The sequence below is a fragment of the Eptesicus fuscus genome, chromosome 10 (assembly GCF_027574615.1).
Source record: "Eptesicus fuscus isolate TK198812 chromosome 10, DD_ASM_mEF_20220401, whole genome shotgun sequence".
Taxonomy (NCBI): domain Eukaryota; kingdom Metazoa; phylum Chordata; class Mammalia; order Chiroptera; family Vespertilionidae; genus Eptesicus; species Eptesicus fuscus.
Genome location: NC_072482.1, coordinates 60,077,576 through 60,090,632, shown reverse-complemented (window position 1 = coordinate 60,090,632; position 13,057 = coordinate 60,077,576). Strand labels below are relative to the sequence as shown.

The 13,057-nt window shown below is 39.4% G+C and overlaps 1 protein-coding gene across 1 annotated transcript in view; it reads right to left on the bottom strand.

Annotated features, from left to right (window-relative positions):
• AFG1L (AFG1 like ATPase) overlaps positions 1-13,057 on the bottom strand; it is a 143,935-nt gene that overhangs the window by 28,429 nt on the left and 102,449 nt on the right. The window contains exons 9-10 of the mRNA XM_008140042.3: positions 6,752-6,822; positions 6,395-6,495 (exon numbers count right to left, since the gene is read on the bottom strand). Coding sequence (XP_008138264.2) covers positions 6,395-6,495; positions 6,752-6,822 — 172 coding nt within the window. The remainder of the gene's footprint in view (positions 1-6,394; positions 6,496-6,751; positions 6,823-13,057) is intronic.

Sequence of the window (13,057 nt, the reverse complement as noted above, 5' to 3'; positions counted from 1 at the left end):
CAGATACACAGTTGGGAAAGGGAAAAGCATTTTAATAGCTTTATCAGATAATTGTGGATATTCTTCTTTGATGCTACATGAAAACTCAATAAGAATTTCCTTCCAAAGAGCATACTCTGCAAAGAAGGAGAAAAGAGTAACTTCATGGTAGAGAAAAAAGACAAACTCAACCTCAGACGAGCGTGATCAAGGTTTAACATCAACAGTGGTAAGTAATATTGATAGTATGTGCCCTTGACCTGAAGTTTGAAAAAAGCACTTGACCTCTATGGTCTGCCTCACAAAGCCCATAATTTCAGTTTAATCATGAGAAAAACATAAGACAAATCCCAATTGAAGGACATTCTACAAAATAACTGACTAGTGCTCCTCAAAACTGTCAAGGTCATCACAAACAAGGAAAGTCTGACAAACTGTCACAGCCAAATAGAACGTAAGGAGACATGACAACTAAAAGTAATGTGGTGTCCTGGAGCAGAAAAAGGACATTAGGTACAAACCAAGGAAATCTGAATGATATAAAGACTAGTTAATGTCCTACCTCGTTTGGCTCAGTGGATAGAGTGTCGGTCTGCAGACCGAAGGGTCCCAGGTTCGATTCCAGTCAAGGGCTCGATCCCCAGTAGGGGGTGTGCAAAACTCAGCTGATTAATGATTCTCTCTCATTACTGATGTTTCTCTCTCTCTATCTCCCTCTCCCCTCCTGTCTGAAATCAATAAAAAATATATTTAAAAAAAGACTAATTGATGATAACATATCAATATTGGTTCATTAATTGTAACAAATGTACCATAATAATGTTAAATGTCAATAATAGGAAACTGAATTTGGGAGAATATGGAAATTCTCTATTTTCTCAAATTTTCTATAAAACTAAAACTGTTCTAAAAATAGTCTATTTAAAAATTGTTTAAAACTTGACAAGAGTTTTTAAAATGTTAATTGCAATGTACAATCTGAAATAATATCAGTGTATTTTTAAAATTCTGTTATATTAAAATCCATGAGCCCTTCTTGCACTTTAAATGGATCTTTTGTCATGCATGATTTTGTAAAAGTATGCAATGGTTGTTAGAAAATATTGGTACAGTGAGATCTTCCAAATGTTGACATGTTCAATTATACAATGTCAAAATTTTGCATTTGTTAATATCACCATCAATCTCATCAGGAAAAAAATGCATAAAAATGGGAAGCTGTCAAGTTCATGGTGGTGGCAACAAGTCTTCCCAAATTCTAATTTTCACTTGTTTGCTCATATGTTATCACTGGCAGCAACTACTCCTAGTTATTTTTCTTAAAGTGACAGTCTTACTTCATTCATTTTCAAAAAAACGTCTGTCCAACATTGTGAGCGACAATCTGCCAAGCCCGAATAGCCACAGTTTGTCCCTCATTTTTTCAGGTAAAAATGTCATTCCATGAAAAAAGTGGCTAGTTCAGCTAGCGACTCAAACAATTACAAGGTGCTTTTCCTCAGGACAACAACTTATACCAATGTACTTGGCATACATAAGTGCTTCATGTGTCCTTCCTGCATCATGGAGAACATTAAAAGGTCATGCTCTTAAGAGGTGCTATTTAACAAAGTTCATCATTTTTATTGCTTCTTCAATGACATTCTTAAATGAAACTGAATTTTATTTTTTAATAATTACATGGGCAACGAAGAATACAATATAGTTTAGTGCCACTGCCTTGATTCAGCTAAGGCTCCAGCAATTTTACCCACCATTGCCTTTGTACCATGATTGCAAACGTCACCAAGTGAAAAAGCAAACAGTGTCCTAGCATTATTATAGAGAGCTTTGACCACAAGGACTCCTAAGAACCATATTTAGAGAGCTGCTGACTTGAGAGACCATATTTCTGACGTCTCCGCGATCCTCCAATTAAGTCGAGGTGAGGAACGGACACCTGAAAGTCCATGTCATATCCTCACAGATAAACCTGCTTCATTTTCCTTTTACCACCGCTCTGATAGGGAGGGAGTGAGAGGGAACAGAGACCACCAAAGATACCCGCCTTTACCCTCCCACAGTTCTCTAAAAAGGGCTCCCAACCTTTTTCATATCATGGCAGGGGGAGAAAATGATAATTTTATTAAGGAGTAAAGAAATGAGGCTGCCTAAGGCTTGAGGTCCCTAGGTTGGAGGTATAGGCCCCATATAGCCTTCAGGAGGTCGTGGGGTTCGGTAGCTGTGCCCACTCCCAGTGGGTATGCCAAGGCACATGAGTTGGGCAGTTCTGTACTAAGGTTCTCAGTTCACCTGAGGGTGTCAGACTGGAGGATCTCTATTCCACCCCCAGCTTCATGCTGCATAAGAGGCTCAAAGCTTATTCAAATGTGTGAATTCACAGAGTATGTCATTGTATCGCATGGTAGAACTGGAATTATATTAATGTAATTTGATGTAATGAATGTAATTTGATGAAACTTGTCCAGAACATTTTTCAGATACAGTGTAGTAATTAAGAGCGCAGAATCTTATTCGCGGACTACCGAGAAGTTCAAAGACCTGGCTCTGCCACTTACTAGCTGTGTGATCTTGGGAAAGTAACTTAAGAGCTCAGTGCCTCAATTTCTCCACCTATGAAATGGGGACAATAGTGCCTACCTATTTTAAGTATAAAGTGAGTTAATATATAAAAAATACTTAGAAGGATGCCTGATAGATGGCAATGTTTGCTCTTGTTATTGTGCAGGTGCTATAGGGTCTACTCATTGGGACCACTTCTCTGAGCATGGCAGTGTTCAATTGCAGGTTTGCAAAGAAAGAGAATCCCTGAGCTACCAATAGGCTCCATGTTAAGCTATAGGATTCCAGATGTGAAGTAATACACTGGAGCAGGGCGGGAGAGAGATGGGAGAAGAGAGGCTGTCCCGGGCCTTGCTAGTCTATTTATGGTATACATCCAGGGTTTAGAGTCAGTACCTTCTTTTACCATCAAGACACAAACAAATAAGTCTCTACCTAATATATATGTAATTATTCCCTGGGAGGAGGCCATGGGGAAAAAATAATCGTTACCCGCCCTGGCTGGTTTGGCTCAGTGGATAGAGCATCGGCCTGCAGACTGCAGGGTCCTGGGTTTGATTCCCAGTCAGGGGCACATGCCCGAGTTGCAGGCTCAATCCCCAGTGGCAGGGGTGGGGGGGGGGGGGTGTGGGGGGGGGGGCGTGCAGGAGGTAGCTAATCAATGGTTCTCTCTTATCACTGATGTTTCTATATCTCTCTCCCTTCCTCTCTGAAATCAATAAAAATATATTTAAAAAAAAATAATAATCATTGCAGACTATCAACCCACCCATTTCTCACCAAAGGTTTTTTTCATGATGGTGTCAGGAGTTGTGGCTGGGTGCGCCTGGGACTTCAAGAGCCTTCCAGAAAGCTAGAATAGGTGATCCAAAGCTGGCACTGTCCCCGACACACCAGATGACAACTTCTTTACCTTGGGTTGGATGTTTTTCTCTTCACTGAATGGTTTTTGGCAACTGTTTAGCATGGCTCATAAGACCATTATAACTAATTAAGAGTTCAGGTTACAACTGAAGCTGAATGATTTCAAGAGTCCTCTTCATGTAAGTATTCAATATCTGAATTGCCACAGTTATAAAGTTGCAAAGAAACAACAGATTATCATAACAAGAAAATAGTCACAATTGAACTGACCACATAGAAATGTAGCCCATCTTCAAACATCCCTCACAGCTTAGTACCAGTACCTGATCCCACCCTTCACATGGGTATCTTTTGTCAGTCAGTCAATGCTTGTCTGATGTAGTAATCATCACAATTACAATGCATATAAAGAGCAAACCTATCCATGCAAAGCCACTGATCAAGGAGGATCTTGTCAACTTGAACAAGGAAAAAAAATCAACAAAACTTTAAAAGAAAGTAATTGAAATATTCACAAATTAAAAGGTTTTTTAAAAATTGATGAAATTCTGAAATATTTTTGTAAAAATTATTTCCTATGTAACTGAACAACCAAATCATAAACTTTGTCAAGAAAGTTATGCCAAAAATAGTCATCTGTTCATTGTTATTCTAGGAATTTAGTTCATAGTGCTATTATAATCCACATTTTTGTCAAATAAGATAAAATTATTTATTTTAATGCTGTTTTCACTTTTTAAGGTAAAGTCCCAATTAATAATCTTCTCTACTACCTCCAAACCATAGACTGAAGATTTTGGTCCTGGCTAGCGGCCTTTTCCTGGTACTAAGTCTCCTAACGTCATCAGCACCTTAAAAATATAGATAATGCCCAGCCCTGTGGTTCAGTGGTCGAGTTTCAATCCATGAACCAGGAGGTCCCAGTTTGATTCTGGGTCAGGGCACATGCCTGGGTTATGGGCTCAATCCCCAGTAGTGGGCGCTAGGGAAGCAGCCAATAATTTTCTCTCATCATTGATGTTTCTATCCCTCATTCTCTCTCCCTTCCTCTCTCTGAAATCAATAAAAACATTTAAAAAGAGATAGATAGATGATAGATAGATAGATAGATAGATAGATAAAGATAGATAGATAGATAGATAAGATAGATAGATAGATAGATAGATAGATAGATAGATAGATAATTTTTATCTGTTCAGTATCTGTTCCAAGAGACCATCTTGCCTCACTACCCAGGATACAACAGGTCTGTCCTTCCCTTCTCCTCACTAGGTCCCTTTTGTGAAGGAGCAGCTTTGTCTTTGGGACACACAAGATTTTTCTCAAGTTTATTTCTCTGGCAAAGTACGTAAAACTTAAATGGAAGCCTTAATAGAAATTTTTCTGGAGATATTAGATTACAAGGACCCAGCTAAGACTGACCCAGTAGAAGTGTGAAGGGTCCATATTTACTAACAGAGACGGACATTATCACCCTGTCAGATGATCCTACTTGATCCAAAACATTACTGGTTTTGAAGTGCTTTATTTCTATGATGAAAGTTGTAGATTGGATTTATTTCACTGGTTTAAAAAATGGCAAATGTAGTCCCATGGCATGGTTCAGTGGTTGAGCATCAACCTATGAACCAGGAGGTCATGGTTTGATTCCCGGTCAGGGCACATGCCCATGTTGCAGGCTCAATACACAGTGCGGGCATGCAGGAGGCAGCCATCAGAGATTCTCATCATTGATGTTTCTCTTTCTCTCTCTCTCTCTCTCTCTCTCTCTCTCTCTCTCTCTCTCTCTCTTCTCTCTCTCTCTCTCTCTCCTCTCTCTCTCTCTCTCTCTCTCTCTCTCTCTCTCTCCCTCCCTCCCTCTCTGAAATCAATAAAAATATATATTTTTAAAAATAAAATAAAAATGTCAAATGTACACTAGTTAGAAGTAATTAAGTCACTAGTTTTTAAGAAAAGTACTCATGAAATGGATGGCAGGTATAAATAAAGACTTTTTCTTCCCCTACTGAAAAACAATTGTTTTTTAGTTACCTAAAAGTCAAGATAAATCAGAGACCAGCTGGAATAATAATTTATAAAAGATAATTGAGGTATTATTCTTAAAGGAAGGTGTGATTTGGATTTATTTTTCTCAAGATTTACAGCAAATAAATATATTGAATATCCATTGAGCGCTGAGAATTACAGAGCTTTTAAAAGACAGAACTCATTTCTATAATGAATCTGCAATCAAAGTCTTTCTCATTTTTATGAATGTGTATATATGTACATTTTCTCTGTTGAATATATTATTATATAACACATATGTAATGGTTATAAATACTCACTTTCTTTGATCCCGGCACAAATAGGCCAGATATTATGGCAATAACAGATGGGTAATAGAATGAGGAATAGAAAATCTTTTGTAATACATCCTTGGATCATGGTAATATTACTTCATCTTCCTTTCTGCACATACTAACCTCACCTCAATTAAAAAATAATATGCCCGGCTGGTGGTTGAGTGTCAAATTATGAACCAGGAGGTCACGATTCGATTCTCGGTTAGGGCACATGCCTGGGTTTTGGGCTCGATCTCCAGTAGGAGGTGTGCAGAAGGCAGCCAATCAATGATTCTCTCTCATCATTGATCTTTCCCTCGCCCTTCCTCTCTGAAATCAATAAAAACATCATCATCATAATAATACTCTCTTATGTTTCACTTTTATAAAATATTCCTAAAACTGATTTTAATTTTGCTTCCAGCAACAGTTGACAGTTCTCTCTGTATTTCTATTTTTTGTTTTAAGAGTCCAAGTGCAAATTTTGTGCCAATATCTATAAAAAGCACATGGCATATACAGATAAGTATTTCTCTTAATGAGACTTTTAAATCCATTCTGACTCTGTGGATAGTATTTTAAAGTCTGAAACAGACAGAGAGGAAAATCTGAAGTATTTTAACATGTGAAAAGGCCAATGAGTCTGGACGTGTCTAGATACTTACTCTTTCACACAGCTCTTCAAATGTGCAGTCGGCAATGGTTCCACAGGCTTTATTCAGACACAGCTCTCTGCCTTGCACTTTTAGAATCCTTGGTCTAGTTACTATGGGAACATGAACAAAGACTCAATCTTGTCTGGATAATTACTATAAAATTCATCTCTTACAGATAGGAAATGCATAGCTTGATGAATAATAGCACATGATTCAACACATAAATTAGACAAAATGCTGATACAATGACTGCCACTTGAGCGTGGCATCAACCCATATACAGCAATGGAACTTATTAATTGGTCAGTGGAGATTGGGCATTGTGTTCTAAATGTATTCTCTTTCAAGAGAAATTAACTTACGTACAATCATTTTGTTTCTGAGCCAGCTCATCAAACAACTTATCCATGACAGCCTCCACATCAGCTTCACTTGTGCTACAGTGAAAAGAATAATAGAATATGAAATTAATAACACTTGAAGCCAACATCAAACAGCTGCCTGAGCCTGCTTAGCTTTTTGCCCATAAAAGAAGAGAACAGGATGTTATGTTCTAAATACAAACATTAGATTTAGAATACACTTAAAAGCAGAGAATATTAACTCTCAGGTAGATGATTCTGCCTTATTTGCATACACTGAAAGACTTCTGTGCTTCTGGCTGTTTCCAGTAATGAGACGATACAGGCAGAGTAAATCCATTAATACTATGTGTACACAATGAAAAGAAAGGCTTCTGGCTCTCCCTTGCATGCAAAACAAGAGCAAATAGACAAGGCAGTCAAGCATCCAGCAAAGTATCCTTTGAAATCTCTACTGAGAGGGTACATGTGAAATTAAATATTGAAACTGCTTTAAAAAAAAATCAAGTCAATCCACTGACTGAGAGGATCAAACATCCAGAATTAAATTACCAGCTTTGAAATACCAACGAGATCTACACATCAATAACTTTATCAGACTTAGAGTATAAGAACAATTATAAACCACAGAGCTTCTTACAAAAGTATCCTTGTCGGAAATTCAAGAAAACTCTTTCCTTCTGTGATGCCCACCATTGCAGTTACTATGAAGTTAGTCTCATCAAAGAACCTTTTGTATTCTAATTAGAAATCACCATATGGTTTAAGGAACCTACATATATAAATGTGATAATACTATGGCCTTTTTTCTTCTCACCTTTTTTTTTCAAGAGGAGTTGATAAATTAGCAGTCAGTAAAATAAAATAACTGGTAGAGGAAATAAATGCTATTAAAAAAAACTTCAAGTGAAAATGGAATTTTATTCCAACTCTATCTACATACAAACTTAGACAGGATGACCCGCCAATATGCTTGATGTTGACACACAAATTACTCTTATCTAGGTGTGGAAGCAATTAAACTCAATTCCAGGGATGTAAGGCTGGTACAATATCTTCAAATCAATAAACATGATCCATCACATAAACAAAGAGACAAAAATCACATAATCATATCAATTGATGCAGAAAAAGCATTTGACAAAATCCAACACACTTTCTTGATAAAAACTCTCAGCAAAGTGGGAACAGAGGGATCATACCTCAACATAATAAAAGCCTTATATGACAAACCTATAGCCAACATCATACTCAATGGGCAAAAACTAAAACCATTCTCCTATGAACAGGAACAAGACAGGGATGCCCACTTTCACCAATCCTGTTTAACATAGTAGTGGAAATGCTAGCCATAGCAATCAGACAAGAAGAAGAAATAAAAGGCATCCAAATTGGAAAAGAAGAAGTAAAACTGTCATTACTCACAGATAACATGATATTGTACATAGAAAACCCTAAAGACTCCATCAAAAAACTACTAAACTTAGTAAATGAATTTGTCAGTGTAGCAGGATATAAAATTAACACCCAGAAATCTATGGCTTTTTTATACACCAACAATGTACTCACAGAAAGAGAAACTAGAAAAAAAAAAAAAAAAAAGCAATCCCATTTACCACTGCAACAAAAAAATTAAGATACCTAGGAATAAACTTAACTAAGGAGGTAAAAGACCTGTACTCGGAAAATTACAGGACAGTTGCAAAGAGAGATAGTGGAAGACATAAACAAATGAAAGACATGCTCATGGATTGGTAGAATCAACATCATTAAAATGTCCATACTACCCAAAGCAATCTATAGATTCAATGCAATTCCCATTAAATTACCAACGGCATATTTCACAGATCTAGAACAAACTCTCCAAAAATCATATGGAATAAAAAAAGACCCTGAGTAGCTGCAGCAATCTGAGAAAGAAGAACAAAGTTGGAGGGATCACAATACCAGATATCAAGCTATATTACAAAGCCACTGTTCTCAAAACTGCCTGGTACTGGCACAAGAACAGACATGTAGACCAATGGAACCGAACAGAGAATCCAGAAATTGACCCAAGCCACTATGGTCAATTAATATTTGACAAAGGAGGCAAGAACATACAATGGAGTCAGGACAGTCTCTTCAATAAATGGTGCTGGGAAAATTGGACAGATACATGCCAAAAAAATGAAACTTGAACACCAATTTACATCATACACAAAAATAAACTCAAAATGGATAAAGGACTTAAACGTACGATGGGAAACCATAAAAATCTTAGAAGAATCCATAGGCAGCAAAATATCAGACATATGTCGTGACAATATCTTTACCGATACTGCTCCCAGGACAATGGAAACTAAGGAGAAAATAAACAAATGGTACTACATCAGAATAAAACCCTTCTGCACAGCAAAATAAACCATCAACAAAATAACAAGAAAGCCAACTGCATGGGAGAACATATTTGCCAATGTTATATCCAATGAGGGCCTAATCTCCAAAATTTATAGGGAACTCATATAATTTAACAGAAGGAAGGTGAAAAATCCAATCAACAAATGGGCAAAGGATCTAAATAGACACTTTTAAAAAGAGGACAGAAGGCCAAGAGACATATGAAAACATGCTCAAAGTCACTAATCATCCAAGAGATGCAAATCAAAACGACAATGAGGTACCATCTCACACCTGTCAGAATGGCTATCATCAACAAATCAACAAACGACAAGTGCTGGCGAGGATGAGTAGAAAAAGGAACCCTCGTGCACTGCTGGTGGGAATGCAGACTGGTGCAGCCACTGTGGAAAACAGTATGGAGTTTCCTCAAAAAATTAAAAATGGAACTCTCATTTGACCCAGTGATCCCACTTCTAGGAATATATCCCAAGAAATCAGAAACACCAATCAGAAAGAATATATGCACCACCATGTTCATAGCAGCACAATTTACAATAGCTAAAATTTGGAAACAGCCTAAGCGCCCTTCAGCAGATGAGTGGATTAAAAAACTGTGGTACATCTACACAATGGAATACTATGCTGCTGTAAAAGAGAAGGAACTCTTACCATTTGCAACAGCATGGATGGACCAGGAGAGCATTATGCTAAGCAAAATAAGCCAGTCGGAGAAAGATAAGTATCACATGATCTCACTCATTTGTGGAATATAATGAACAACATAAACGGATAAACTAAACTAGATCTAGAGACATAAAAGCATCAAATAGACCATCCAACCTCAGAGGGAAGGCAGGGGAGGGGGGAGAGTGAGAGATCAACCAAAGGACTTGTATGCATGCATATAAGCAGAACCCATGGACACAGACAGTAGCGGGGTGAGGGCATGTGTTTGGTGGGGAGGGGGTGGGAATGACCCAGGAGATGTCAATGGGGAAAAAAGGAGACATATGTAATACTTTAAACAATAAAGAATTATCCTACCTAATAAAAAGGCAATATGCAAATTGACCATACCACCGACACGCCCACAAGCCACGACCACAAGCCAATCAGAGCAAATATGCAAATTAACCCAACTAAGATGGCTACAGCCACAGAGAGCAAAGTTTCCCAGGTAACAGAGCAAGCCAAGCTTTCCGCGAGCTATTGCAGGCCTAAGCCTCCACTCAAGCTACAAAGTTTCAATTATAGAAGGTAAATAAATTCAAACAGAAATGGCGGCAGAACGGAGCATGAGAGAGCAAGCCAGGGTTGCCGGCGGCAACAGGGAAAGCAAAGCTTTCCGCACACCCTGTCCGGGCCCAGCCTCCGCTTAAGGCTACAAAGTTTTAATTGTAGAAGGTGAATTAACTGCCACAGAAATGGCTGCTGGCTGCAGAGGGAGCAGCAGGCTTGGCTCCGCTCCAGGCTACAAAGTTTCAATTGTAGAAGGAAAATAAATTCCAGATACCAGGGCCTCTGCTTGGGTTGCCAGGGGGCGTGGCTGGCCTGCAAACCACCACAGGCCCCTCGCTCAGGCCATCCCACGCCCCAAGGGAACCCCCACACTGATCAGGGACACCATTCATGGCAAACCAGCTGGCCCCCACCCATGCACCAGGCCTCTATCCTATCTAATAAAAGAGTAATATGCAGATTGACCATCACTCCAACACACAATATGTCTGCCCCCATGTGGTCAAAGATCCTGCCCCCATGTGGACACAAGATGGCCACTACAAGATGGCCAGCAGGAGAGGGCAGTTGGGAGGCACCCGGCCTGCAAGGGAGGTCAGTTGAGAGGGACCAGGCCTGCAAGGGAGGGCAGTTGGAGGTGATCAACCCTGCAGGAGAGGGCAGTTAGAGGTGACCAGGCCGGCAGAGGAGGGAAGTTGGGGGCAAACAGGCTGGCAGGGGAGCAGTTAAACATCAACCAGGCTGGCAGCGGAGTGGTTAGGGGGTGATCAGGCTGGCAGGTAGAAGCAGTTAGGGGCAATCAGGAAGGCAGGCAGACAAGCAGTTTGGAGCCAGCAGTCCTGGATTGTGACAGGGATGTCCGACTGCCCGTCCAGTCGGACATCCCTCCAGGGGTCCCAGATTGGAGAGGGTACAGGCTGTGCTGAGGGACAACCCCCTTCCGTGCATGAATTTCGTGCACCGGGCTTCTAGTAAATAAATAAAAGGGGGGAAAAGAAAACGAATATGACAAATTATTTTCTCTTTAGATTAAGCTTAAACTAAACCAAACTAATTTCTCCCTTGAGGTAATTATTAGGTGGCAGGCATTTAACATGCAAGCACTTAATTCAACTCTTCTATAGCAAATGCCTTTAAAATGCAACTAAGCACACAGTCATTATGAAGGGTTGGAATTGTCATATTTCAAGTAATAACCACTCCTCCTCAAAGGATCGTAAGAACATTATTTGCTATGGTTAACTTTGCAGGGGAAATGCTATTTGACTTACAAAAAGCCCTGTACAACATCTGAATAAAACTGTATTAAGATAATAAAATGACACCACAGAAAGAGTGGTTAAAGAGACAAAAAACAATTTTAAAGGTAAGAAATCACATAAGCCAACATAAATGACAAAAAAATGAAAGAAAAAATAAAGTTTCCTAAAACTGAAGGGCATGATTTCCTAAGGTGAAAAAGTCCAATGAGCCTAACCAGTTTGGCTCAGTGGATAGAGCATTGGCCTGTGGACTGAAAGGTCCCAGGTTCGATTCCGGTCAAGGGCATGTACCTTGGTTGTGGGCACATCCCCTGTGGGAGGTGTGCAGGAGGCAGCTGATCGATGTTTCTCTCTCATCGATGTTTCTAACTCTCCCTCTCCCTTCCTCTCTGTAAAAAATTAATAATACATATATATATTATATATGTCCAATGAATTTCCAGCACAAAGAATGGGGATGAAAGCTCCGTTCCAAGGTACATTATCATGAAATCTCAAGAAATAAAGAATAGCCGAAACCGGTTTGGCTCAGTGGATAGAGCGTCAGCCTGCGGACTGAAGGGTCCCGGGTTCGATTCCGGTCAAGGGTACGTACATTGGTTGCGGCACATCCCCAGTGGGGGGTGTGCAGGAGGCGGCTGATCGATGTTTCTCTCTCATCGATGTTTCTAGCTCTCTATCCCTCTCCCTTCCTATCTGTAAAAAATCAATAAAATATATTTTTAAAAAAAAGAAAGAATAAAGAAAGACCCCTGGCCAGGTGGCTCTAGTAGTTGGAGCATCTTCCATACATCAAAAGGTTTCAGGTTGCATCCCCAGTTGGGGCATGTACAAGAGGCAACCGATTGATGTTTCTCACTCTCATTCTCTCTCTCTCTCTCTCTCTCTCTCTCTCTCTCTCTCTCTCTCTCTCTCTCCCCATTCCTTTCTCTCTAAAATTCAATAAAAACATATCCATCCTCAGGTGAGGATTAAAAATAAAGAAAGAATATCTTAAAAACTCCAAGAAGAAAAAAACAGGTCAAAATATAAAAGGTCACAACAATTCACGTCCAATTTTATAAGTGATAATAGAAACTTGAAGATAATGGCATAGTGTCTAAAATTTTCTAAGGGAACATTATTATCAAACTATCCATGCCCAAAGTATTAAGCAAAATAAAGGCATTTTCAGACAGATGAGCCCTCCAAAACTGTATTTCCCATGTAGCCTTCTCAGAAAGATACTGGAGTGTGTGTTTGATCAGAACACAGAGAAGGGTTCTGTTCCAATGGTACCAGGTGAAGTCCACCCCAACGGGCCCTCCTACTGACAGCACAACAAACTCTGGACAAAATACAAAACAGATGGCCTGAAGACATGGCACAGTGAACAGAAGGGGCAGATTCTGGAGGGAGCTGACTCTGGGAGAAGGCCTGAAGACATG